The 27,552-nt window shown below is 33.8% G+C and overlaps 1 protein-coding gene across 5 annotated transcripts in view; it reads right to left on the bottom strand.

Annotated features, from left to right (window-relative positions):
• The window catches only part of USP15 (ubiquitin specific peptidase 15), a 147,956-nt gene that overhangs the window by 73,773 nt on the left and 46,631 nt on the right, over positions 1 to 27,552 (bottom strand). For 4 of the 5 annotated variants that reach the window (XM_023225092.3, XM_023225093.2, XM_023225099.2 and 1 more), the window contains 3 exons: positions 19,068 to 19,194; positions 12,418 to 12,563; positions 8,119 to 8,180 (listed from right to left, as the gene is read on the bottom strand). In XM_023225092.3, coding sequence (XP_023080860.1) covers positions 8,119 to 8,180; positions 12,418 to 12,563; positions 19,068 to 19,194 — 335 coding nt within the window. Of the gene's footprint in view, positions 1 to 8,118; positions 8,181 to 12,417; positions 12,564 to 19,067; positions 19,195 to 25,699; positions 25,764 to 27,552 lie in introns of all 5 variants that reach the window. The other variant, XM_023225096.2, reaches the window with a different exon arrangement.

Here is a 27,552-nt window from a genome sequence, read left to right as displayed (position 1 = left end):
TGGTTAATTTATATATGCATATATTCCCATTTTTAGGAATATGACTCCATACCTGCAGTTCTCAGTATTCCATACTGCAGCTCCCCTTCTTTAATTGTAATCTAAGCATTTTTGTTTGGCTATTCCATTACTTCAAACTTTAAAGTCTCAGAAAACACCACTCTACATCTGTTTCTTAATGAGAATGATAACAACATAAAATAAGGCGTAAAAGGAAATTTAAGGATTCAAAATGTCTTTTAAAAAGATAACAGCTGGGCACGGTGGCTCATGCCTGTAATCCCAGCACTTTGGGAGACTGAGGTAGGCAGACTGCTTGAGCCCAGCAATTTGAGACTAGCCTGGGCAACATGGTGAAACCCCATCTTTACAAAAACAAAACAAAACAAACAAAAAACCAAAAAAACCCAAAAATTAGCCAGGTGTGGTGGTGTGCCTGTAGTCCCAGCTACTTGGGAGGCTGAGGTGGGAAGATCATCTGAGCCTGCGAATTCGAGGCTACAGTGAGCTGTGACTGCTCCACTGCACTCCAGCCTGGGTAACGAGAGTGAGCCCTTGTTTAAAACAACAACAAATTATAGATTTTGGAATATTACTCTAGATTTATGGTTCACAGATTGCATTTCAGATTGAAGACTGGTGTTACTGAAATGTATGAACTGGCTGAATGACAAGGAATAAAGAATGGCTAGAGTCAACACGTATTTTAGTAAGTTTTAACCAAATGAGTCTATGCATCATTTCCAAATCCATTTAACTGCTTTGCAGTCATAAATGCAAACAGGGATTAAATACTCTCTAAAAATTTCTAAAGACGTTTAGGATGGTGTAAAAAAACAAAAACAGAATATTGCAGAATCACCTAGGTGTTTACTATCTGTCCCAACCAAAATAGTAGTATGCAATGGTTTTATTTATAAAGTTCGTCCTCTCTCCAAGCAGAGCACTCAGGAAGACAGTGCTGTGAAAATACTATTGTGTCATGAGATTAAGTTTATAGAGTTTCAGTCATCAATTTGGAATTCCCTTAATCAGAACACCACAAATGGCAGAGGCACAGTGTATGAGTAAGAGCTATTAGCATGGTTTTCCATTTGATTTTTTTTTCTGCCACTCATGTCCTATTCTGGATGATGGTAAATTTTTCTTTGGATGTTTTCTAGTCCAAGAAAAATCACCTCTTCAAGATTATCAATGACTCTTAATTTTTTTCACCAAATACTTAAGCACACGTCTTTCGACAATACTTTTTGACTAATTAATGAAAATCAATAAATTTAAATCAAATTCTCTCTAGGAATCCCCAGGCTTCTATAATGATTCCACTGTCAAATCATTTTTTAGAAATATAAGATTTTACTAACTACACATCTGCAATAGAAAAACTAGATTATCCACCCAATGCTAAACCCTTAAAAAAAAAAAAAAAAAGGTGAAATTTAACAGAATTTTTAAAACTAGGGGAGGAAACGTTTTCTAAGGTATCATTAGAAAAGATCATGTTTTTAAGAGGCTGTTTAAGAAATCAAACTTAAAAACTAGATTAGAAATGCAAGTCCTGATAAAATAAGCAGTGGTTAAAAAATGCAGCATGAATATAAAAATAAAAAATTCAAATTATATGTTGATATCTAGTAAAAAATTCAGTTAGAAAACTTTTTCTTTTCTTTATTTTTTCTTTGAGACAGAGTCTCGCTCTGCCACCCAGAGTGGAGTGCAGTGGCGCGATCTCAGCTCACTGCAACCTCCACCTTTTGGGTTCAAGTGATTCTCCTGCCTCAGCCTCCCAAGTAGCTGGGACTGCAGATGCTGCCACCACCCCTGGCTAATTTTTGTATTTTTAGTGGAGATGGGGTTTCACCATGTTGGCCAGGTTGGTCTCAAACTCCTGGCCTCAAGTAATCCACCCACCTTGGCCTCCCAAAGTGCTGGGATTATAGGCGTGAGCCACTGTGGCTGACCAGAAAACTTTTGAGTGAGTATTTTTTGGGTAGGTTCTTAGATTTCTAATACAGACTTTGAGTTGTTTTAGGTGCTGATAAAAACCATATACACATATCGTTTTTGTAACTAAATGACTACATGTTTTAAATTAAATTATATTTTACCCTCAACAGTTTTGACTATTTAGCATTTCTTCTCAAGTAGCCCAAAAAGTTATGCTTCAGCTGAAGATACAGTTTCAAATCTAATCAAAATGGGGCTAATACAATTTTAGGACATCAGAGCACTAAGTAGGCTCCTCTATTTTCATCAGTATGGAACAGACAAAATATTAACATGTGGTTTCACATGTGCCTACTTGTGGTAGTATTCTTATATTTTCTTGTTCACAAGAAGTACTTCAAATGCAAATTCCTTGGTTAAGTATAAAGATTTATATTTTGCTGGTCTGGGGTGGGAACCTGGATGCCACTATGTTGTTCACATAGTAAATGTCAATAAACATTACCTACAAAATTTGTGAGTGTCAACCTTAGACCAACAGCATTGGTGTCACCTGCAAGCTTATTAGAAATGAGTCATGCCCAGATATAACAAATAAGAAATTCTCAGGATGGGGCCCAGGAAACTGTTTTAATAAATTCTACCAGTGATTCTTCTTTCTATCACCATATTACAGCTTTAATTATTTTTCTTTGGTATTTGACACCCTAGCTAGGAACTGGTTATGTGCTATGCAACATGATGGACAAATTCCAGGTTAGTGATATATATCAGAACCAGCATTTTCATGCCATCTTGAAGGCCAGGGGTTGTCTTCTGGCAAATATGTGACAATTTTGAGGAGTATAAACTGTTCTATATCTTAGTATCTTGAAGTCCTTCCTAAGGACAATTACATGCCTTGAGCTGGAGTTAAATTTGCCTAAGCTAACATCATGTGCTTAAAACATGCTTTCTGTTTTTGTTTTTTCCTTTTAGGAGACAGGGTCTTCCTCTGTCACACATGCTGGAGTGCAGTGAGTGGTGTGATCATAGCTCTTTGCAGCCTTGAACTCCTGGGCTCACGCAATCTTCCCACTCCAGCTTCTGGAGTAGCTGAGACTACAGGTGCATGCCACCATACCGGGCTAATTTTTTGTATTTTTTTGTAGAGACAGGGTCTTGTTATGTGGCACAGAATCATCTTGGACTCCTGGGCTCAAGTGATCCTCCTCTGTCCTCTCAAAATGCTAGGATTACAGGTGTGAGCCACCTTGTTCAGCCTACAACGTGCTTTTCAATGAACAGGCTGGAGTGTAGTGGTGCGATCTCGGCTCACTGCAACCTCTGCCTCCTGGGTTCAAGCAATTCTCCTGCCTCAGCCTCCCGAATAGTTGGGATTACAGGTGTCTGCCACCATGCCTAATTTTTGTATTTTTAGTAGAGACGGGGTTTCACCATGTTGGTCAGGCTGGTTTTTAACTCCTGACCTCAAATGATCTACCTGTCTCAGCCTCCAAAGTGCTAGGATTATAGGCATGAGCCACCGTGCCCAGCCCCATTTGTTTTTTTTTAAGCCAGTATTCATCCAGAAAATAGAGTCTGTACCCTTGCTTCAACTATAGAAATATAAATAAATTTAGCAAATGATACTTCCTCAAACTTGTTTCCTTTTTTCCTATTATCTCTACTCTGATTTCCTTCTACTGTGATTTTTCTATGTTCTTAAATATTTATGAATCTCATTGTTTCTTTCTCTCAACTGTATGTTTTAAAGTTTCATCTAGTTTTAAAGATTTCACCATTGTTACTACCATCTCATTTTTCTTATTTGCTCTATTTTTACCAGTGATGGATATTTAGCTAGGTTATCTCCAAATCCCCACTACCACAAACTATGCAGCTACAAAGATTATCTCCTCACAGATCTGTTTAAAAATTCGGCCGGGCGCGGTGGCTCAAGCCTGTAATCCCAGCACTTTGGGAGGCCGAGATGGGCGGATCACAAGGTCAGGAGATCGAGACCATCCTGGCTAACACGGTGAAACCCCGTCTCTACTAAAATACAAAAAAAAAAAAACTAGCCGGGCGAGATGGCGGGCGCCTGTAGTCCCAGCTACTCTGGAGGCTGAGGCAGGAGAATGGCGTGAACCCGGGAGACGGAGCTTGCAGTGAGCTGAGATCCGGCCACTGCACTCCAGCCTGGGTGACAGAGCGAGACTCCGTCTCAAAAAAAAAAAAAAAAAAATTCCCCTGAGTGCTGGGTCAGAGGGATTAAACACTTCTGATTTAATTAACTATTGACTGATTTACAGAATGACAATATCAGTTTACACTGGCATCTAAGTACACAGATGTCTACACCATACCCAACACTTAGCATCAGCAAACTTTTAAATATTTGTCATTCTGATGGGTGAAAAATTGTATCTCATTTACATTCATTTTTTTTCTGATTACTAGTGAATTTGTCTATCTTCTCATCTACCTCTCAGCACTTGGCTACTCTTTATTTAAATTGTTAGTATCTTTTATCTATTTTTTAGAAGCTATTTTTCTTTGTTTCTGTTAACTTATAGGAGTTCTTAATATATTACAGGTATTATTCCCTTTTGGTTTTAAAAGTTCCAAAGCTGACATCTGACTTTTAACTCTGTGTATAGTTCTTTTAACAGAAATCCTTAATTCCGATGTAATCAGATCCACTAAATTTGAACATTATGTTCTATGATCCCTATGATGTAACTATTCTCCAAAATTGCTACTATTCACTTTTATTTATATATTTATTTTCAGATAGAGTCTCACTCTGTCATCCAGGCTGGAGTGCAGTGGCACGATCTTGGCTCACTGAAACTTCTGCCTCCCGGGTTCAAGCAATTCTCCTGCCTCAGTCTCCCGAGTAGCTGGGACTATAGGTGTCCACCAACATACCAGCTAATTTTTGTAATTTTAGTAGAGGCAGGGTTTCACCATGTTGGCCAGGCTGGTCTTGAACTCCTGACCGCTCAAAGTGCTGGGATTACAGGCATGAGCCACTATGCCCAGCCTACTATTCACTTTAAAGTGTTATATTTCTTATTTATGTCTTTAATCCTCCTAGAGTTAGCCTGTGCATATAAAGTAGAAGGTAGGGCTCTAGCTTTCTTTTTTTCCAAATAGCCAGTACTCCTATTAAATCTAAGTAATCATCTGCTTTAAGCAACCTCACGACCTAATTGTGCCACATCATATACCAAGTTGTCAAATATACATGAATCTCTCTGAGATTACTCGTTTATACCAATCTATTTGCCTTTCTTTTGCTAGCATTATGTTGTTGTTATTAGTATAATTTTACAGTAACTCTCAATTAACTTGTAGGTCTAGTGTTCCTTCCTTTCTCTTTTCTGTCAAAACTGATTCAGCTAATCCTGGACTTGTATTGGTCTATACTAACTTTAAAATGAATTTGTCAAGTTTCTTAAAAAAAAAAAAAAGAATTTTGAACAGGAGACACTGATGTGCTTTAGAGAAAACAGGCATTACTAGGTTAAGCCATATATTACACGACAATCTTTTATTTTCTAATAAACTTATATTTTTTTCCCCATGGAGGTTTTATACATTTTTAATTAAGTTAATTTTTGTTAGACTATTTTCTAAGTGGGTTTCTCATGATAAATGGCAGGGGTTAGAAATCTATGGCTCACAGGCCAAATCCAAGCTTGCCATCTACTTACAAATAAAGTTTTATTGGAACACAGGCATTGCCATGTCTGACATGATGTCTAAGGCTGCTTTCATACTACATCAGCAGTTACAGTTATGACAGAGACCATATGGCACACAAAGCTGAAAACATTTTTAAAAGACTGCTGATCTCTCGGTATAGAAAAAACAACTGCTTTTTATAAATTAATCTTATATTAGACAACCTTGCTGAATTTTCTCAGTTCTAGTAGTTTGCTGACTGTTTTGGAATTTATACAAATGACTGTATCATATACAAATAGTGAACTTTATTTCTTCTTTCTTATCTCCTACTGTTATTTAAATTGTGCTAAAAATTTCTCAATGAAATATAACTTTTGCTATAGACCTGAGGTATATAGGTTGTGTTAAATTAGAATTTCCCTTTATTCTTAGTTTTCTGAGAATTTTTTCATATACAGCTGCAAATCTTTTTCTGTATTCTAGTAAATTATTTGGCAATTTATGACATACTGCTACATAGTATTTCTTACATTTTAGAGGGAATGGATGTTTAACTTTTCTATGCTTTAATATATGGCATCCTTATTAAACTAGTAGATCCAGTGAAAAATGGGACTCTTAATTGTACTTTTGTACATCTCTAATACAGCACCTGCATTCACCAATATTTACTGCATTCATATGGTGTGTTGGGTATTACATAGGAAACTGTGTTTTCTTTTACACAAAGCCAAGTACTACAGTTGTTGGAATAAATAAAAATGATATTGTGTTATTAGAGAATAAAAGAAAATATAAAATTAGTCTTATCTTTTGGGCAAAAATCATCATTTTGAGTAGAAAAGATTTCTCAATCTTTAGAACTCATGGTTTTTTTAAAAAATATTAATCCACAAACAATTTTGTAATTTCAAAAATAATTTAAAGATAAAGCAAGTACATAGCAATCTAAACATTTAGGAAACAACAGTGGTTCTGCTTTGAAGACTAAAAGTAAATGTTCACAAAAAATATTCCTATCTAAACCTTCATCAGTTATTAAGTCTACATAATTCAACCCACATGCTTTTAATATTAACATCTTCTTAATAAAAGTTCTACTTTTATACTAAGTTCTACCCTTGTACTACATCCAACTAAGTAGGGTAAGAATAAAAATCACCTCCACATAATTAACATATTTAGGTGCCTTCTCATGATATTTTTAAATGAAAAAAAAAAATTCACATAAGATAAAAAGGATAGAAAACCACTTATAAAAGGTACATTGTGGTTTTATTTTATTTAATTAATTTATTTTTTGGAGAAAGTCTCACTCTGTTGCCCAAGCTGGAAGTATAGTGACACGATCTCAGCTCACTGCAACCTCTGCCTCCCGGGTTCAAGCGATTCTCGTGTCTCAGTCTCCCAAGTAGCTGGGATTACAGGGATGCATCACCACTCCCAGCTAATTTTTGTATTTTTAGTAGAGATGGGGTTTCACCATGTTGGCTAGGCTGGTCTCAAACTCCTGACCTTGTGATCTGCCTGCGTTGGCCTCCCAAAGTGCTGGGACTACAGGCATGTACCACTGCGCCCAGAGGGTGCATTGTAGTTTTAAATAAAATAAAGTTGCAGACCTTTTACTTGCTTGGTTAAAATGCACTGAATTGTTATTAATTTTTAATTTTATTAAAAAATATCATTAAGAATTTCAAAATACAGGTTTACAATCCCTTATCAGAACATCTGAAATTCCAAAGCTCTGAAAACTTAAAAATTTTTTCACAGTTCATTTAGTGGCAACCTAACGTGAACCGATATAATGCTATTTATAGTCCTTCTTTATCCCACTTAGTGTGAATATTTGCTGAAAAAATATTAATGTGTTTGATTATAAAGTGTCCTTTTGCAGAAACAGAAACATTACAGTAATAGGGGGGACATGTACCATATTACTTCTTAAAGCTGTGAGAAGTCTTAATACTTAAACACAACTGGCCTTGTGTTTTGATAATGGAGTACAGATCTGTTAGTTCTAAAACAGCTAAAAAGATTCCTAATTCTTCTTTCATTTACCCTCAAAAATATATCATATACTCCTCTATTTGTTCTTTTTTATTCTAAAACTTTCATTTGAATAAATATATTACTTTCACATCAGATTCATTTTGATAAAGAAATATTTTAAGATACTTTAAAAAAGCACAAAAAGCTTCAAAAAAATTAAACAAATGTTTAATGATTTGACTGTATTAGACAATGTAACTTTCTCATTTATACCATATATTTATACTATGCCTTAAGATATTTATAATTGGAAGCTTTTAAAATAGTAACATATTAATTAAGAGCAAATGTAGATAGCTTGTATACTAAGAATAAAATACTCAAAGATAAAGAAGGCATGGATTTCTGCAATATACAACTAGGTTCTTCTATCATTGTGGATTTGATTATCTAACATCAAAGGCTTCAAAATCATACAATAAGGCCATAAGAAGTGGCAGCACTTACTTAGGAGTAGAAGGACCCCTTGGCCATGTTCCATCTTCATTTTTCTGTTCTATCACTAATACCTGCAAATACGACACAATAAAAGGGTGTTTTTCCATAACTCTGAATTTAAAATAACTTTAGAAGATAGCTGGGTAAACTAAGAAACTAAAGTAACTCTGTGATTATATAAAGCAAAACAGTAGACAAGGTGAACAGGTAATCTGCATTTCGATCCCAAAGCTAGGCAGGGGAAACTAAAAGACCTCAAATAACAAAAAATCAGTAATAGTGAGAAGGAACTGTAGAAGATAAACTGTAAAGAAAACCATTGGTTCCATGACTTTAAGTATAAGAAAACGTAAACCAAGTAGACAGAATAAAAATTCCTTGAATTCAGAGAATATATTTTCTATTTGTATTTGTAGGTTGTAACAGAGAACTCTGTAAATAAGAGATGCTCAATAAATGTTTGCAGTTGTTAAACACACTGACATAGGATCTTGGCTAACTTATTTTTATGCAAATGCAGATGAAGGATGACAGATAATTCCAAATTACAGATTATATAGAATTTATTTGGGGTTTTGAAATTAGTGTGTATTTACATTATCACCATGAAAATTATAGAATCTTTAAATATACAAATGATAGAGTCCCATTTATGAGAATGAGACTGAAGTTCTCCGTTACAGCACGGATGAGGCAGACAGAAAACACCTCTAATAAATAAAAAGTATAGGCTTTGGTGGAGCTATACTTTATTTTAAAACACCCTAAAATCTTTCCTTATATCTTCCAATCTAATAAGTCTTTCTTCTTCTAGTTTTTGCTATGGATTAGTCTGTGCAAAGAAGAAAAACTTAGCAAAAATAATTAAATTAGCAAAGGAAATATGTGATAATACCAATAAAAAGTTAAAACATACAATTTCCATGGAAAAACTGTAATACAGACAATATGACTTGAAGTAAATCCAAGGCATTACAAATTTGAATACATTTCATTTACTGTTTCATTAACTCTTTTTCTTAAAGTTGCAATTTCATAACCTACTCTACTCGCACTTAGCAATATATTCTTGTGAACTATATGTTTCCAGGCCATTTATAAATTGGCATTTAGATCCTAGCTATGTAAAAGGTAAGCATGTTTCAGAGTATATGTAACAAACAATAAAATGTTGATTTTAAAAACATTCATGAAACCTTGTTGTTAAAAGAGATGCTAATTAAAATATTAAAGTTAGCTTTAAAAAATCTATTATTTCACACATTAAAAAGTGTATTTGTACCATATAAAAAATAAGTGTACCATGTACCTAATATACTGATCCTTTCCTTCACATTCCTCTCCCTACCTACTAGAGACAAGTAATCACTGTCTCAATTTTCTGATTTTCATTCTGATGTAGTTTTATAATTTTTTTAAAGATTTACAAAGTAGAATTTAGTGAATGATGTTTAACTTCTCAAGAATGTGTTGCTTTACCGTAATTTATACAAGAGTAACAGTTACATATAAACTATATGTATAAATATACATATAAACTTTACAATCATTTGAGGACTTAAGTCAGTTTTAAAACAAGAGATTTTAGCTATAGGAGATTTCAAAGTTATGCATATAATTATTTAACCATAATGCCTTAATTCCTAACAATACTTATACTTAAAATTTCATGTTTTAAAAACCATAAATACTAATGCTGAAGGCCATCAGAAATATTAAAATTCAGTCCTTTATTCAAGTGTATCCTTTTCTGAATAAAATTTTGTTATAGTTAAAACTTTAACTCAAAATAAAAATATTTTTGAAAAGATTTCAAAATTCAAATTAAACCCACACAAAAAGGAGAGAAGAAATGCCTCCCATTTTGGGAGACAAACTCTTCAATAATATGTCTTTATTTTCTAATGAGGAAACTTTCAATGTAAGTATTAAAAGAAAAAAAGGTCCAGGAGAGGGTTTAGTTCATTTATCTTCTCTGGCTGAAGAAATATCATAGTCTGAAAAATTTAATGAATATTCTTTGAAACATTCCTGTTTTTAAAGATCAAGTCCTTAAGGATATTTAATCTTATTAAATTATTCTCTCATCTGCCATCTGATAAATGCTTGCCTATCAAGAACACAAAATTATTTAATTTCGCTAAGTCTCAGTTTTCTAATGTACATGACGAAAAGAGTAACACTCATTTCAGAGGATTGCTGAGAAGGTTTAAAGAAAGAATTCTATAGATTTCAAATCGTACTTCTGGAGCTACCTCAAGGCCTAATGGATGAAAACCAAGGAGAGAGGTTATGTCTACTGGAACACAGAAAGAGACAGCTGGCTACATAAAAGGGCAGTGTTGGCTCATCAGTGGATTTCCAAGGTCCACACTTCAAGCTTCCACCAGCTACATTTCCCTTTTAACTGTAATACACACTGGATTTTCTAAGATTTCTCTTAAGAATATAATGACTAAAATAAATCTGAAAATCACTGTATTTTGACAGCCTAGTACAATTCTTGACATACAGTAGGCATTTACTAAAAGTTAATTTTCCTCACTTTCTCTAAATTTTTCCACAACTCAGAATCATATTATTGATGTTAACAGTAATTTTTAAATAAAACAAAAAACTCTTCCATTTACCAGAGCACCAGGCATGCTAGGTTCTGAAAATAAAAATACGGTACAAAGTCTAACCAAAACAAGGACCTCATAGTCTGGGGAGATTAATATATACAAATAACTAAAGCATATAATGAACGATACAAAACATATACATAAATCTTTGTGGAAGAAAGCAATTTTTTCTCCAAAGTAGAAACACCCTATACCTCAATGGATACTGAGAGAAATAGGGAAGGCTGAATAGATGATGTGACATTTGAGCTAGAACCTGAAGGATGAACATTCTGATACGGCTAGCCTACATGATGGTATGGGATGGTTAATTTGATTATATGGATGGTTAAAAGGACTTTTTGCTGGATGAATACAGGGACTCCAAAGACATGTACATCATCAGGCAGATGGAGTAACACATTGGAAAGCACAAGAGTATGGAATAGCATAGTGTGTTCAGGGAACTATACGCAGCTCAGTTTGGTACTGCTTGAGTATAAACCACAAAACAAAGATAATCTAAAGATGATGGAAGAGTAGGTAGGAGGTTAAACCATAACTTGCATGCTGGCTTAAAGTGCCTGGACTTAATTATTAAGGAACTAGGAAAAGTTTATGAAAGGAAGACAGTGAAGTTTACATTTTAGAATGAATATTCTGGCAAAAACAAGACTGTCCTACTGTTACCTGCTAATAACAAAAAAAGGAAGAAAGATTGAGCAGACATACAAGAGCCTGGAGATAGAGGAAGGGCTGAGAATGGAACACAGAGATTACTTCAAGAGATAGTTAGAAGGTAGAATCAGTAGGACTTGCTGACTGTGACTAAACCTCTTCATTTCTCAATACTTTAATTTATTTGGATTACACCATTAAAAAAATACTGGCCGGGCACAGTGGCGCACACCTGTAATCCCAGCACTTTGGGAGGCTGAGGTGGGCAGATCACGAGGTCAAGAGATCGAGACCATTCTGCCCCTTCCTGGCCAACATGATGAAACCTCGTCTCTACTGAAAATACAAAAATTACTAGGTGTGGTGGCACATGCCTGTAGTCCCAGGTACTCAAGAGGCTGAGGCAGGAGAATCACTTGAACTTGGGAGGCGGAGGCTGCAGTGAGCCGAGATTGCATCACTGCACTCCAGCCTGGGAGACAGAGCAAGACTGTCTCAAACAAACAACAAAAAAGCCAAATTGGGAGCTGACACCTTTCAACAAGGGCTGGCAAACTAGAGTTCACTTAGCCTGCTGCACATTTATATAAACAGTTTTATTAGAACACAGCCATACTCATATATTGATGTATCATCTATGCTTATTTTTGTGTACTACAATGGCAACATTTTAGATGCTACTTTATGGCCTGCAGAGAACTGTAATTTGTAACAAAGAAATGTGTAAATAAGAGATGTTCCCTATATGTTTACTATTTGGTCTTTCACAGAAAGTTTGCTGCCCCACCTTATAATATTAGCTGGGATTTTTTTCTCATTAAAAATGATTTCTTTTTAACAAGTAGATTATTCCCAAGTTCAAGAAGGGAATCAGAAGTCAGAGTCAGTAACCAGCAGGGAGAGACAAGAGATGAGTTTAGAAAGAGGAAGCCAGAAACAGCAGAGCCCGTTATATATTGCCAGGATATTGATTAAAGTTTGTGAATCCAAAAGCCTTCATGTATAGAACGCTTAAAATAAACAATACCTGTCCTTGGTATAAACCAGCATCCTGAATGGTGCTGTCTGGTTTATTCAGTGGTTCAAATGTATTACTCATGTATTTGTTCCACAATCTGGTCTCCTTTTCATCTGGAATACTGAAGATTTTTCTTATTTCCTTTTCAATTGTATCTAGATTTAAGGAGGAAAGATATATAAATATAGTATGTATTTCAAAATGTACCACATATAGCTAAATGTTACCAGCATAAAAATTCTAAATTTAAAATACTAATAGAAAATCAAGACTAAATACGTAATAAATCTATAAAACACAAACCAACAAAAGGGTTTTTGAGACCGAGTGTGCTTTTCATGGAAAAAATGGTATTTGTACTCCAACAAATTACTTGGGGAATTTAAAATCTCAAAAGTTAAGAGTTCAATCACCTAACACTAAAATATAAATTATGATACACAGGATAAACTTTAACTTTTAACATAATTAAAATATTTTCTCAGGAGATGTAGGAATTAAAGTATGATTAAGAGATGTTACAGGTAGAAAATTTTTTAAGTACCACATAAGCAATTTAAAAATAGTTTATATTAAACTGAACAGCTAACGAGAATATATGGACACAATAAAAAAGAAAGTGCCTTGTTTGAAAGGATGTCTGTATTCACCAAAATTTAGTATTTTCAAGGTAAAGCCATGTCTTTTTCTGATTTCTAAATAAATTTAATGAAATTTCATCCAGTTCTGGTTAATAACTTGCCTAACCAACTCAAGAAAATAATAATCAAAATATTTTATGATATATGAATACAGGATACTTTTAAATTTTAGAATAGTTGACTAGTTTTGAAAAAAATTATAAAATATTAAACTTAATAATATATGTTCTCTGAAGAAATATGAAAACCTACATCTATCCTATATAATTTAGTCCAATAATACTATGAACTTAGCAGCTAATGTTTTGTAATAGTCTTGTAGTCAGTGAGGTTTTGATAAGGGCATTAAATCAGTAGAAAAAAAGGCACTAATTCAAAATATCAACAGCATTATCTCAAAACTTAAAGCAAATCACCCAGAATATTTAAATAATTACATAAAATAAATATAATCTTAGTACCTGTATTAGTCTGTTCTCACACTGCTATAAAGAACTACCTAAGACTGGGTAATCTATGAAGAAAAGAGGTTTAATTGACTTACAATTCCATGGGCTCTACAGGAAGTATGGCTAGGAGGCCTCAGGAAACTTAAAATCATGTTGGAAGACGAAGGGGAAGCAAGCACATCTTATCATGGCAGAGCAGGAGAGAGTGTGAAGGGGGAAGTGCTACACACTTTTAAACAACCTTATCTCATAACTCATTCACTATCACAAGAACAGTAAGGGGGAAATCTGCCTCTATGATTTAAACACCTCCCAGCAAGCACCTCCTCCAACACATGGGGAATTACAATTTGACATGAGATTTGGGTGGGAACACATAGCCAAGCCTTATCAGTACTGCTTTCTATTTTGGCAGGGTTGTCTTTTTTTCTTTTCGTTCTTTTTATTAAAGTGAACGTGTATACAGAAACATGCACTAATTGTATCTTGTGATAAATTTTCAAAGTGGACATACCCATGTAAACTGCACCAAGATCAAGAAACAAAACACTACCTAGGAAGGAGGATGAATGAAGAAGCCAAGGAAGGGAGCTGTTTTGATCTTTCTATAAAAATGAATAAATTTTTCCTGAGGGCAGAAATAATTTTTGCTCTTGGCAAAAATACTAAAAATACTAACAAATATAAATAAAATGTCTACCTAGATATAACCACTGTTGACATTCTGATTATTTCTTCTGGATGTGTTTTCTATTAATACAGGCATCTGTGTACATAATATATTATAAACAAATGTGGAAATTTCCTCGAGTTTTGCGATCTAATTTACATATGGGGGAACATTACAGGCGTAGGAGTAGTAAAGCAAAAGCCTTGAGGTGCAAATGTGCTTGGCATGTTTTAGAATAGCCTGGTACATCAATGTGGCTGAAGTAGAATATGTGAAGTAGAAATAAGACTATAAAGGTACTTCTGCAGGATTATATACACTTTTGTGAGCTATCAAAGTATTTATATTTTAATCTGCACAAAAAAGGAAGCTATTGAGGAGTTGGGAAGAGAAGCGGCATATGACTGACATTTTAAATGTTCACTTTTGCTGCTAGTGAAGAACAACGCAGAAGGTCTGATAAGGTTTGGCTCTGTGTCCCCACCCAAATCTCATGCCGAATTGTAATCCCCAGTGTTTGAGGAGGCACCTGGTGGGAGATGACTGGATCATGGGGTCAGATTTCCCCTTCGTTTTTCCCATGACAGTGAGTGAGTTCTCACGTGATCTGGTGGTTTGAAAGTGTGCAGCACTTCCCCCTTTGCTCTCTCTTTTGCTATGCCATAGTAAGATGTGGTTGCTTCCCCCTTTGCCTTCTACTGTGAGTGTTAAGTTTCCTGAGGCCTCCTAGCCACGCTTCCTGTACAGCCTACAAACTGTAAGTCAATTAAACCTCTTTTCTTCATAAATTACCCAGTCTCCAGCAGTTCTTCATAGCAGTGTGAGAATGGACTAACTCAAGGTCAAAGTGGGTAACTAGGCTACTGCAGCAATCCTAACCAAAGTGGTGGCAATGGAAACAGTGTTAAGTGGTCCAACTGAGAATAAATTCTGAAGGAATTGCTAAGAAGATATGCTGCTAGATTACATGAAGGGTGAGAAAGGAATCAGAAATGATTTTTGGCCTAAGCAACTGGAAGAGCAAAAGTGGGAATTATGGAGATAAGGAAGAATGACAGAACCTCAAGTTTTTTGGGAAAGGGAGCTTAGTTTTATACCTGATAGTCTTCTTGAGAAGCCTGTCAGATATACAAATGAAGATATGGGATAGTTCAAACTGGAATTATGGGAGACTTTAGGGCAGTACCTATCAACTTACAATATATCAACAAGTGGAAAATATTTAAAGCCAGGAGAACAAAAGAAATCACCAAGGAAAGCAGGGCTGGGAGAATATGGAGACACTGATATTTTGAAATAAAGAATATGAAGAGGGTTTTGCAAAGGACTCCAACAAGATGCAGCCAGTGAGAAACTGTACCCAGGAAGCCATGTGAAGAGAAAGTGCTTCTAGATGGAAAAGTAGTTTAACTGTGTTGTACTTTGCTGGCAGGTCAGGAAAATGGAAGATTTCTATATTACCACTGGATTTGTCAACGGCAAGATCATGAGAGACTATGACAGTAGTAGTACCAACAGAGTGGTAGGTTTCGATGTCTAATGTAGTGGGCTCAAGAGAAAATGGGAGCAGGAAAGTGGTGACCAGAACGCAGGATGCTAAAATTGAAATTTGGCAAGTGCAGTTACAGATAACAACAGTCTAGGGTTTAACTATAATAATTGGTGGCTGAACTTGGGTACAGGTTAAGATCACTGAAGTTGAGAATGTTCAAAGGACTGACAGTGTGTGCTTATTTTTCCATGTATTAATTCAATTATACTAGCCAGTTAATGAAAAGCAAACAGAGGTAGAAAAATAATACAGGTTACTCACAAAAATTAGGAATTAAAAAAATATTAACATAGGTCACAGAAATTAAATCATATTTTTCAAGAAGTTTTATGTTTTTGGTAGTTAATCTTAAAGGAAAATAAAACTATTATTTTATCTCTCTTACTTGAACATGCTCAATGTTCAAATATATCAGTTTTGGCAGAAAATATTTGAGGGCAGAAGATTTTGGCCCTGAGAGGTAAATCATTTAGATATGGCCTATGGCCTGCAATCATTTTTACTATATATCAATGTAAGTAGTACTAGCTGAAAACAAAATATTTTATTAATTTGGTAACAAGAGAAAACAGACACTTATACTTCTTAATTCTGTTTATAAAATTTATATAGCTGTATTTCACATACATAGCTATTTTAATCATTTTCAATCAAGATTCCCATAGGGGAAAAATATATATGCATCTTAAGTTTCTTAAGTAAATTCTGTGTTTCAAAACCCACTTCCTTAAGAAAATCAAAATCAGCCCAATTAATATCTCCAAAATGAATATTCCTTTAGCATACACAGATTGTGTAAGGCAGCAATTGAGAGATGAGAGGTTAAGAGCTCTGCTTATGAAGTTAAAGTACTAGCTCTACCACTTGGTACTAGGGTGAATTGAGGTAGATTCTAAATCTCAGTTTCATTATGTATAAGAGGAAGATACTTGCTTGTTTAACTTCAAACAAGAAAATTCCTGTAAAGTGCTTAAAACATAGTAAATATTCAGTAACTGTTAACCTGTGATAACCATAATCATGAAGTGTCTAAAATTCCTGACTTGACAAATTATAATTTTTGCAAACCTTTTTCCTTAAAAAGAAGACTCATTCTAATACAGACTTTCAAACTGTTTAAACTAAGAGCTATAGTAAGAAACTGTGACCCAGGACATACACATGTATGTTGATATTTTGTATTCTAATATCTCCCATTCAATTTTCTTTACTCCCAAAACTGTTTAATGAACCACCAAAATATCAACAATCCAGTTTGAAAAACAATGATTTAATACTGTAAGAAATTATAGCTATGCAAAAATTGGGTTCATATAGAATGTTAAAGTATATATCCAATTTATCTAGCATTTTAAAGTATTAGCATATTAATCTATGTTGACTAAAATCTATGCTAGATTGTAAACTTTTTGAAGCAGTGATCCTTTATAAAGTATATATCTTCATGACAAATTCTTACACAGTTCTTATCATGAGAACCCATAATGCTTGTTTTGAATTCAGAAATTAAATCAGTTGCTGATTTTCCCGAATTTCAAAATACTTAGTATAATAATGTTCTAAAATAAGATTTCTGATGGTCTCATATTTATATATTATTTTCCTATCAAAATGAGGTCGGGAGAGAAGAAAATACTAAACTTTAAAAATAACTAGAAAACATTATTTTAAGAGGCAGCTTCTCATTTATATTCCAATTGGCTACAAATTTCAGAGACGACTCTGAATTAATTTTAACAGATTACCTTTGTTAAATTTATAGACTCTTCTCATGTACATACCCATATGATTAAAATATTTTCATATGTTGAAAACTTTGTTTTTAATATGTAGAAATATCTTATTTTCCTGAATATATTCCATAAGTCTGGAAATTCAAAAGTCAAGCAATGTATCTGTAATAATAATTACAATAACATTTATATATCAAATTCCTTATCTTTTAAGCATTCATTTTAGAAAGATGAGTCTATGAGCTGTTTTTTTTTTGAGATGAAGTCTCACTCTGTCACCAGGCTAGAGTGCAGTGGCATGGTCTCGGTCTACTGCAACCTCCACCTTCCAGGTTCAAGCAATTTTTTTGCCTCAGCCTCCCAAGCAGCTGGGACTACAGGCGCATGCCCACTACACCTGGCTAATTTTTGTACTTTTAGTAGAGATGGGGTTTCACCATGTTGGCCAGGCTGGTCTCGAACTCCTCACTTCAGGTGATCCACCCGCCTGAGCCTCCCAAAGTGCTGGGATTACAGGTGTGAGCCACTGCGTCCGGCCAACTATGAGCTTATTGAAACTTAATCTTGAACTTATAAATGTTCTAGCTAAATGAAGAGGGGAGAATAAAGATTCATAACATAATGCTGTATTTTATTTGGTGCAAACATTAGGATTAACCAAGCACTGAGTACTTGAATAATGCTACTATTTCATAAAAAATTAAAAGGGTTAAAAGAATTTTCCTGCTGTGAGGTGGATAAGTTGGTGAAAGAAAGCCAAATGCACTTAATGAAATTCAGTTCATTGGTCCCAACTGGTTCCAACAAGGAAATCTTATGCCGTGCTATAATCCATAAATTTGCTAATCCTCTTCCATGCTGGGTTCTAAAAGTTATGTGTCCTTCTTCACTGTTCATTTGTATTTTCTAAGATCAATGTTATCACCATTAATCTTGTTTTACATCTTCATTTGAAATTAAATACTTTAAAATTTTCTGAGTTGTTTTATGAAACAAAAAGTAATTTTTATTAAATTCATAATCATTTATTTTAAAAAATATTTTATTCAATATATTCTTTACCTAAAATTAAAACTGTCTTTTAAATAGAAAGAAAACAATTTATATAAATTTTAATATATAGAGAGAATTAAGTCCACTTATATTTGAGACTTACAACTGCTTATACCACTCATTAATTTGAAAAATCAATGTGTCAAAATAACACTAAGGCTGCTGCCTTAGCTACTTACCTGTATTTATAGTACAAAATAATAAACTAGGAGAAAAAGTGAAATAACCCATTTTCATTTTCCATGCTACCTTACCAAGATGTAATTAAGTTATTAAAGGTCTATGTTACAAATGACACACCAGTTGCTAAATAAAAACAGTAATTATTTGATGTTTTTTAAAAAAGCAAAATGGCACAAATGTTAAAATTCATTTAATAAATGCAAAAGCATACAAGAAACAATAAATAATTTAACTCTAAGACACTGCATCAAAGCTGGAAATTGAATGTCTATATTTAAATCCTTAAAATGGTTATCATGTAAGCAGCATATAACAAAGATAATTCTAACTAAATATCTAATAGCAATGACTTAAAAACGAGACAGGATCTTGCATTACCTATTGTGTCAGCTTTGCTAAATCTTCGAGTTACAACATTGTTCATGTTTCCATTTTCACATAGCTTCAATTCTGTGAGATATACTTCTACTTTGCAGTGCTTTACAAACATACCCTGTTCAACCACCTAAAATAATGAAACAAAACAAATCAGTGTCACCTATATCAATATGTTTCACTCTAATAACAATATATTTAAAGAGACTTTAGAAAACTGCAGATCTCCAGTGAAAAACCAGTCACTATCAAAGCCTGTCAATATATATATAAAAAGATATTGGATAGTTGAAATTTCAAAAGCAAGAAAGCTTTTTGGAAATTCTGATATTTAAAAGAAAGAAAGAATCATGATTTTAAAACATTAAGTGTCTGTTTGGAAAGGCATTCTACTGACCTATGAAGATACACTGGTACGCCATAAATAATTAATATTCAGTATTTATAATGAGAAAGTTTACCCAAAATGACTATGTGCAAATATATACATACGTTGTTTATACATTAAAATAAATACAGTTCTGAGTGAAGATACAAACATACTTCTTAGAGCTTCTAGTAGTGATCCCAAGCAAAAAACCTTTAAAAAGCTGTTTATACAATTTCAACTCAATGGCTATACTATCACTGTTATGTTAAAATATATCTATTAAAATGATAACTCCAAACTACTGTTGCCAAAATATTCAGCTATGGCTAGGTAACTGATATGTTAGTTTCACCCTACAATGACTTTATTTGACCTTTAACTACACACTTAATAATTCTATGTAACAATTAAAAGAAAGCTGTTAAGCATGCAAGCCATAAAGCATAAAAAGGAAATATGTATATATTAAGGTCACCTTTTAAATAAGTATAATTTCTTTTGATCTTCTAAAGGTTAACAGTAGGATTTCAGTCATGAATACTGTTTCTGAAAATAGTAATAGGCCTGATATGTGATCCATTAGACAAATATGGCAAAAGGGAGGTTCCAAATGACCGTTGGATAAACTCACAAGCTTACATCAATTCAGAAAAGGAGTTTACAAACCTGTCTTTCACTGTATGGAAAAAATTCAAATGCAGTTCATCTAGTATTTACTATCTAATCCGACACACATTTTTATGATACTTTGTCATATATATTTTCTTAATCATGCTTGTTACAATTTTTTTAAACAGGCAGCAGTCTGCTAATAAATGTAACTTGTTTTGTAAAACTAATATGTTGAACTACTGAGATTTGTTTTAAACCTCTTAAGCTGATTTACTTCATGGTTACAAATGTAATAACATTTAATTTTATAAGATTACTTGTAGTTATATTTAAGTAGAGAAACAAGGAATCAAATATTCTTATCAGTTAGTAATTTCTGTACTGGGGCTCAATATCTGAGTAAAATCCTGAAATAAACTACATTAAAGTAGCTACTAATCACTGGTAGTTACTAAAACTAAAGTAACTGCAGGCCTCATTTTTATGGAAGAAAGAGAAAAATGGAATGACCAACACAAAGCAGGATTAGAGATACGTATGGTTAAATAACAACCATAAAATAAATCCCCCATTATGATTTATATTGACGTATACACTTTCTAAATAGGCATAGTTTTCTAAAAATGAAAATAGATTTCCATAATACTATAGATATTTTCCTGGGAAGAACCTGGTAACTTAACTGTCAGAGTCATTGTGAAAACAAAATATCAAGAATATTTCAAAATCCACACTACCGGGATTCACAATTTTTCTTACTATTTTTTTCTTCTCTCCTACATTTTACATTGCTAAAACCTTCATCATCACTACTCAGAATACTGCTACTATATTTATAAGATATTTACTTTACTAATTCCAAAAGTAGTGTATTAACAAGGTGTCGTTTTTAAAAATATGAGTTTGTTGTCAAACTATTTGAAAAGTATATGTACTATTAAAATCTGAAAATAACAGCACCATAAAAAGAAAAATAATAAGCACATTTACGAATCAATGTTATAACTGTCACATGCAGATTGTTTTTACAATGTCCTTCATGTTTGTTTACATAAAATCTCCTTCCTACCTTAATTAAAAATGTATGCACTGAAAATGATAGTCATGAAGACTAATAGAAAGAAACAAGCTTATAAAAAAAGTGGTTTTATTTACCTAATTATTGTAACTATTAAAATATATATTTGAAATAATATTGGAAGGGGGATATTCAGAAATGATAGTTATGTTTCAATATTATAGATGATAGTTACATTTACTCTCAGTGAATTATAACACTGTTGTATTACCATAAATAAAAAGTGAGTACATGATGAAATCTGGCTCCTTGTCCAAAATTTAAGACTTATGGACAGGCAAACATATTTTCATTAATTTATGATCATAATGAAGGCAAAGTCTCTTCACTAAGTATTTGAGCTAAATATAGGTTTATAGAGGATTAAAATAAATAATTTCTATTTGTTCATTTTTTTGCTGTGAATATTGAGGGCATTTTTTACAAGGTCATTAAACATACTAAATAAACCCAATATAGTCTACTCTTTATATCTGTCTGTGTATGAAAAGTTTCATAGAAACTTTACCTTCATTCCAAGTGCCTTCCTCCCTGAAATGGGAAGAGAAATAAAAGTAATTTCTAAAAAAATCTAGTACTATATAAACAATTTCATAATACCAGGCCTCTAATAGACTGACTTACTCTTTTGTAGGAGCTAGCTTCATTCATTTTAAAAGTATTTGCTGAGTACCTACATTTGGTGCAGATAAACTAGACCTAGATCCTGGAGTCTGAGTGAGAACAGGTAACGGTGAAGACAGAGAAGTACATAAATACAACAAAACTACGAAATCATAGTTCTTAATGTGTAAGAAACAAATCCTATATATGTGATATTCCGTCCACAAATATTTCAGAGTACTTTCTTCAGAAACAAAGACTCAAACATAACCACAATACCATCATCACACCTAAAAAATTAAAACTCATCAATTAATATCAAACATCCAGTCAAAAGTCAAATTTTTCCTTCTATCTCATTTTTAATATATTGTTTGAATCAGGATCCAAATACAGTCCATATATTGCAATAGACTAATTTGTTTAAGTATCTTTTAACCTAGAAGTTCTCCACCTTTCCTATTGTAATTTTTAGTTTAGATCACTTCATAGATAGTGACATACACTCACTCTAAACAGGATGCAAATATCTAGTTGCTCCTTCTTTTGTGATGCTGGTGGACATTAAAGCCAATGCCTAGATCCAGTGATGGGCAAACTTATGAACTAAGTTTGGCTAAACTTAGGTTTAGATGGCTAAATCTACCCATCACCTATTTTTGTAAATATTGCTTTACTGGAACATAGCCACACGCATTCATTCATGTCTACGGCTACTTTCATACTCAATTATTAATTATTTAGGGCTGCTTTTATGCCTCAATCAGCAAAGTTTAGTCATTTCAAAAGAGACTAAAGGGTGCATAAAGCTAAAAATATTTACTATCTGGCCCTTTACAGAACAACGTTAGTGACCTATTCCTTCTACATCTTCAGTCTCTAGACCTTCAGCCTAAATCAATTAACTCATTAAGTCTTCTTTAATTTTACCCAGTAATGTTTCACAATTTTCAGTATAGAAAAACACAGTTCTTACTAGGTTTATTCCTAAGTATTTTGACCTAATGTTATTTTAAAATTCAACTTTATTAAGACACAACCTGTTGAAGGGGAGAAAATATTTATAAGCTATTCATCCAACAGAGGACTAATATCCAGAATACACAAGGACTCAACAACTCAACAGGTAAAAACCAATCCCATTTAAAAGTGGGCAAACGACATGAACAGACATTTCTCAAAAGACAAACAAATGGCCAACGGTGTATAAAAACAGGTTCAATATCACTAATCATCAGAGAAATGCAAATCAAAACCACAATGAGGTATCACCTTACCCAAGCCATAATGGCTATTATTAAAAAGACAAAAGACAACAGATGTTGGTGAAGATGTGGAGAAAAGGGAACACTTATACACTGTTAATGGGAATGTAAACTAGTACAGCCACTACAGAAAACAGTGTGGAGATTTCTCAAAAATCTAAAAATTGAATTACCACTCAATCCAGAAATCCTAGTACTGCATATCCAACCAAAGGAAAAGAAGTTAATATATGAAAGGGATACCTGCACTCACATGTTTATTGTAGCACTATCTACAATAGCAAGATATGGAACCAACCTAGGTGCTCATCAATGAATGAATAGATAAATACAGGGTGTGTGTGTGTGTGTGTGTGTGTGTATACACATATATAAACAATGGAGTACTATTCAGCCATTACAAAGAATGAAATCATGTCTTTTGCAGCAACATGGATGAAGCTGGAGGTCATTATATTAAATGAAATAAGCCAGGGACAAAATGACAAATATCATATGCTCTTATTTGTATGTGGAAGCTAAAAAATTTGACCACATGAGGTAAAGAGTGGAAAGATAGGTAACAGATACTGGGAAGGATAAGGAAAGGAGCAGGGAAGGATGAAGGGAATTGGGTTAAAAGTACAAACATACAGTTAAGATGGAATAAGTTCAATGTTTGATAGCTGAGCAGGGTGACTATACTTAACAAAGATGTATTGAACTCGGGTGAAGGACACACTACCCTGACTTGATCACTACTTATTATATATACGTAACAAATTTTCTCATGTACACCATAAATTTGTACAAATAAAAATAAACTTTATTTGTTGCCAATAAAAAACTGGTTTCCCTATACTGCCCTTGTATCAGGCAACCTGTTAAATTTACCTATTAATTCTAATTGTTTACCAGTACATACTTTTGGAATTTTAAACCTATAGAATCATGCCTTCTAAAAACACCAACAGTCTTATGTCTTCTTTTTCAAGGTTCACTCTTTTAGTTCTTTTTACTGTATTACCATACTGGCTAAGATTTCTAACAGTTATTCTTGATTTGGGAAGAACTTTTAATATTTTACCAGTAAGTATAATATTTACCAGTGGTTTCTATTCCTAGTTTTCTGAGAGTTTTTTAAAAGATCATACACGGATGTTGAGCATCAAATGTTCTTTCTACATGTATTATTTTTCTTCTTTATTCTGCTAAAATTATGAGTGCTTTTCAAAGTTAAAATTGTATTCTTTGAAAAATGTCCACCTTAGTGATTTTTGTCCTTTTTACATAATGCTGGATTTGTCTTGCTAACACTTGTTAGGACTTAAGCATCTATGTTCATGAGTGAGACCAGCCTGTAATTTTTCTTTCTTGTCCTTCAGGTTTTATGTCATGTTTATGCTAGCCTTATAAAATAAGTTGGAGAGTACTGCTTCTATTCTCAGAAAGAATCTGTATGGTATTGGTTTATGGTTTCCCTAAATATTTGGTAGAATACACTGGTAAAGCTTTCTTGGCCTGAAGCATTCTTTGTGGGAAGGTTTTCAATGACTCAATTTCTTTAACCAAATAGGTGAATTTGAGTTTCCTATTTATTACTGTATTAAAGTTTTGTTTGTCTAGAAATTACTTCATCTAAATTTTCAAATTACATAAAACTGTTCAAAACATAGTATTTTTTTAAAAAGTCTTTAGATTCTGGCATGTTTCCTTTTTCATTCATAATATAGGTTATCTGTGCCTACCCTCTTTTTATTCTTAAACAGTCTTGCCAGGACTCATCTTTATTTTACTGGTCTAATTTCACTGTTCTCTGCAATGACTGAATTTTGCTCATTTAGTGTGGGTTTGTTTCTATTTTTTTAACATCTACTTTATAATATTTCTTCTTCAATTTCCTTTTCTTAACTTATTGAGACAATAGATTTTCATTTTCTTTTCCAATATGTGCACTGAAGTTATCAAATTCCTTCTGAGAATGACTTCAGCCATTCTTTCAAGTTGTATATGTTCATTATCATTCAGTTTAAAGTATGTCTAATTTTCATTCTTCTCTTTGTCTCAAGGATTACTTAAAGGTATATTTTTCCATTGCTAGGTAGTTGGGGGATAATCAAGTTATGTTTTTGTTACTGATTCTAGCTTAATCCCACTAATGCCAGAAAATACAGTGAACAATTCCTATCATTTGAAGTTTACTGGAATTTTGATAACCCAGAATATGGTCAATTTTGCTTAAAATTTCCACTTAATAGTAATGTGTATTCTGCAACGACTAAGTACAATGAATGTGTCAATTAGGTTATGGTGGTTAATCATGTTGTTCAAATCTTAATTACAAGCTCACACATGTAGCTGTTGGCAGCCTCTGTTCCTCATTATGTGAGTCTCTCTATACGGTAAGTTAAGGGCAAAGTTATGGCTTTGCCCAGAGTGAGTGATCCGAGGGGAGGGGATGAGGGGTATAGCACACGTATGTGCACTCCCAATAGAAGTATCGGTATCCATTAAGGACTAATCTCAAAAGTGACATACCACCACTTCTGCCATATGCTACTGACTGCACAGACCAACTGTAGTACAATGTGGGAAAGAATTACATAAGAGTATGGATTCTGGAGGTCACAATCACTGGGGAGCATCTTTGAGGCTGGGTACCACAGTCTACCCCCTGGCCCCTAATGATTCACACAGTTCCTTCCCCCAAAACACAAAATACACTTACCTCTTCCAAAGGCCCCGACTAGTCTCAATTCATTTTAGCAACTTGGAGTTCAGAAATTTGTCATCTATAATTGACAAATTATAAATTTTCTATAAGCCTTTGAAGACATATATTTTGAGACCCCTAGTGGATGCCTGAAACCACAAATAGCACACTAATCCCTATATTCACTATGTTTCTTCCTTTACAAACATACATACCTATGACAAAGTTTAATTTATTAATTATGTACAGTAAGAGACTAACAATAGCTAATAATAAGAACAATTAGAACAATATACTATAATAAAGGTGATGTGTATGTGGTCTCTCAAAGTAGCTTATCATACTGTATTCATCCTTTTGCTTGTAATGATGAGATAATAAAATGTCTACGTGACGAGAAGAGATGAAGTGAATGACGTACATTGTAACGCTGCATTATGCTACTAATGCCCTTCGACAAACCACTGTGACAGTAAATTGATAGCCAAGATGGCTACTAAGTGACAAATGGGAAAGTAGTATATAGTGTCCATGCGGAGGACATGGAATGGGGTAGCATCATGTTACTCAGAATGGTGCGCAATTTAAAACTCATGAATTGTTTATCTCCAGAATTTCCCACTTAATATTTTTGGACCATGGTTGCCTGCAGGTAACTGAAATCGCGGAAAGCAAAACCATAGATAAGGGGGGACTACTGCAGTGTCTCTTGATCTATAGGCCTGTGAACTAAAAGACAAGTTTTCTGTCCCCCATACACCCAAAATAAAACGATGAAGCACACAGAATATAGCCTTTTAAATGTTCCTGTTTTATAAGAGGAGAAATAGGAGGTACAAAGGAATCAATGGTCCATAGCTATTATGAAATCCACCTGGACAAATACTAGAAATTCCTTGACTGGAACTCAGTTCCACCCTTGCCTGAAAATTATTCTAACATTTGGTTCTGTTCTGAGTCATCCTTTTTTCATGCATTAGCACATGCTTGAAGTTAAGTAAATTTTCAGCCTGATTCCAACTTATTGGGTCTGGGAGGTCAAAGGCCTCTTTCATTTAATACTGTCTCTGCAGTCGAAAATGGCAGTGGTTCTGTGAGGTAATTCGAAAACAATGTAGGTCTCCACCGGATCTTACTGGAGTTCTTTCCATTAGACAAAAGCCATATCCACAAATATTCTCTAGGATAAGCCCTCTCTACTTTGGCTTTATGCTGAGAAAGCTAAGGTGTTGCCCATAAGCTTCTTGAAGCCCTCCTGTTCTTAGAAGCCATATATTGAGAAGACATCCTTAATATTATTAATTAATATTACTAATGACAGGACAACCTCTAAGTTAACCCTTAAATGCTTTATAGGGCCTTTTGTCTGAATAGTACTGTGAGGCATGACCTTTGACTTTTCTGAGGTAACTTACAGTCACACCCTTGGCTGCAAGATTAGATCACACTTTTTTCCGAGAACTGAGTCTTATCTTTGCTCAGAAACACTTCTTAGAATCAGCATCGTTTGCCATCTGGAGGGGCTATGAATCTTCAAAACTAGTAAATATTGGCTCTGTTTTATTGAACAATCCTTTCTTTAATGTATTTCTCTTCTCTCACATCTGACTATAAGCAACACAAAAAGAAACTAGGCAGTACTTTCAATACTTTTGCAGACCTCTAATTTCATTAAATACTACCTTAAACCTTTCAGTTTACTGCAGGCAACATGCTGCTAAACTTACTCTGCCACTGTATAACAAAGACCACTTTCTACTCGTTTCCAATAAGACCTTCCTCACTTTAAATTCTCACTGGCAGCTATCTCAAAGTCTAGTAATCTACTAACAGTTTGTTTAAAGCCCTTTAAGTTTTCATTGATACTC

Source organism: Piliocolobus tephrosceles, chromosome 10, assembly GCF_002776525.5.
Source record: "Piliocolobus tephrosceles isolate RC106 chromosome 10, ASM277652v3, whole genome shotgun sequence".
Lineage (NCBI taxonomy): Eukaryota > Metazoa > Chordata > Mammalia > Primates > Cercopithecidae > Piliocolobus > Piliocolobus tephrosceles.
Note: the sequence above shows the minus strand (reverse complement) of the source record. Positions and strands in the feature narration are given on the sequence as shown.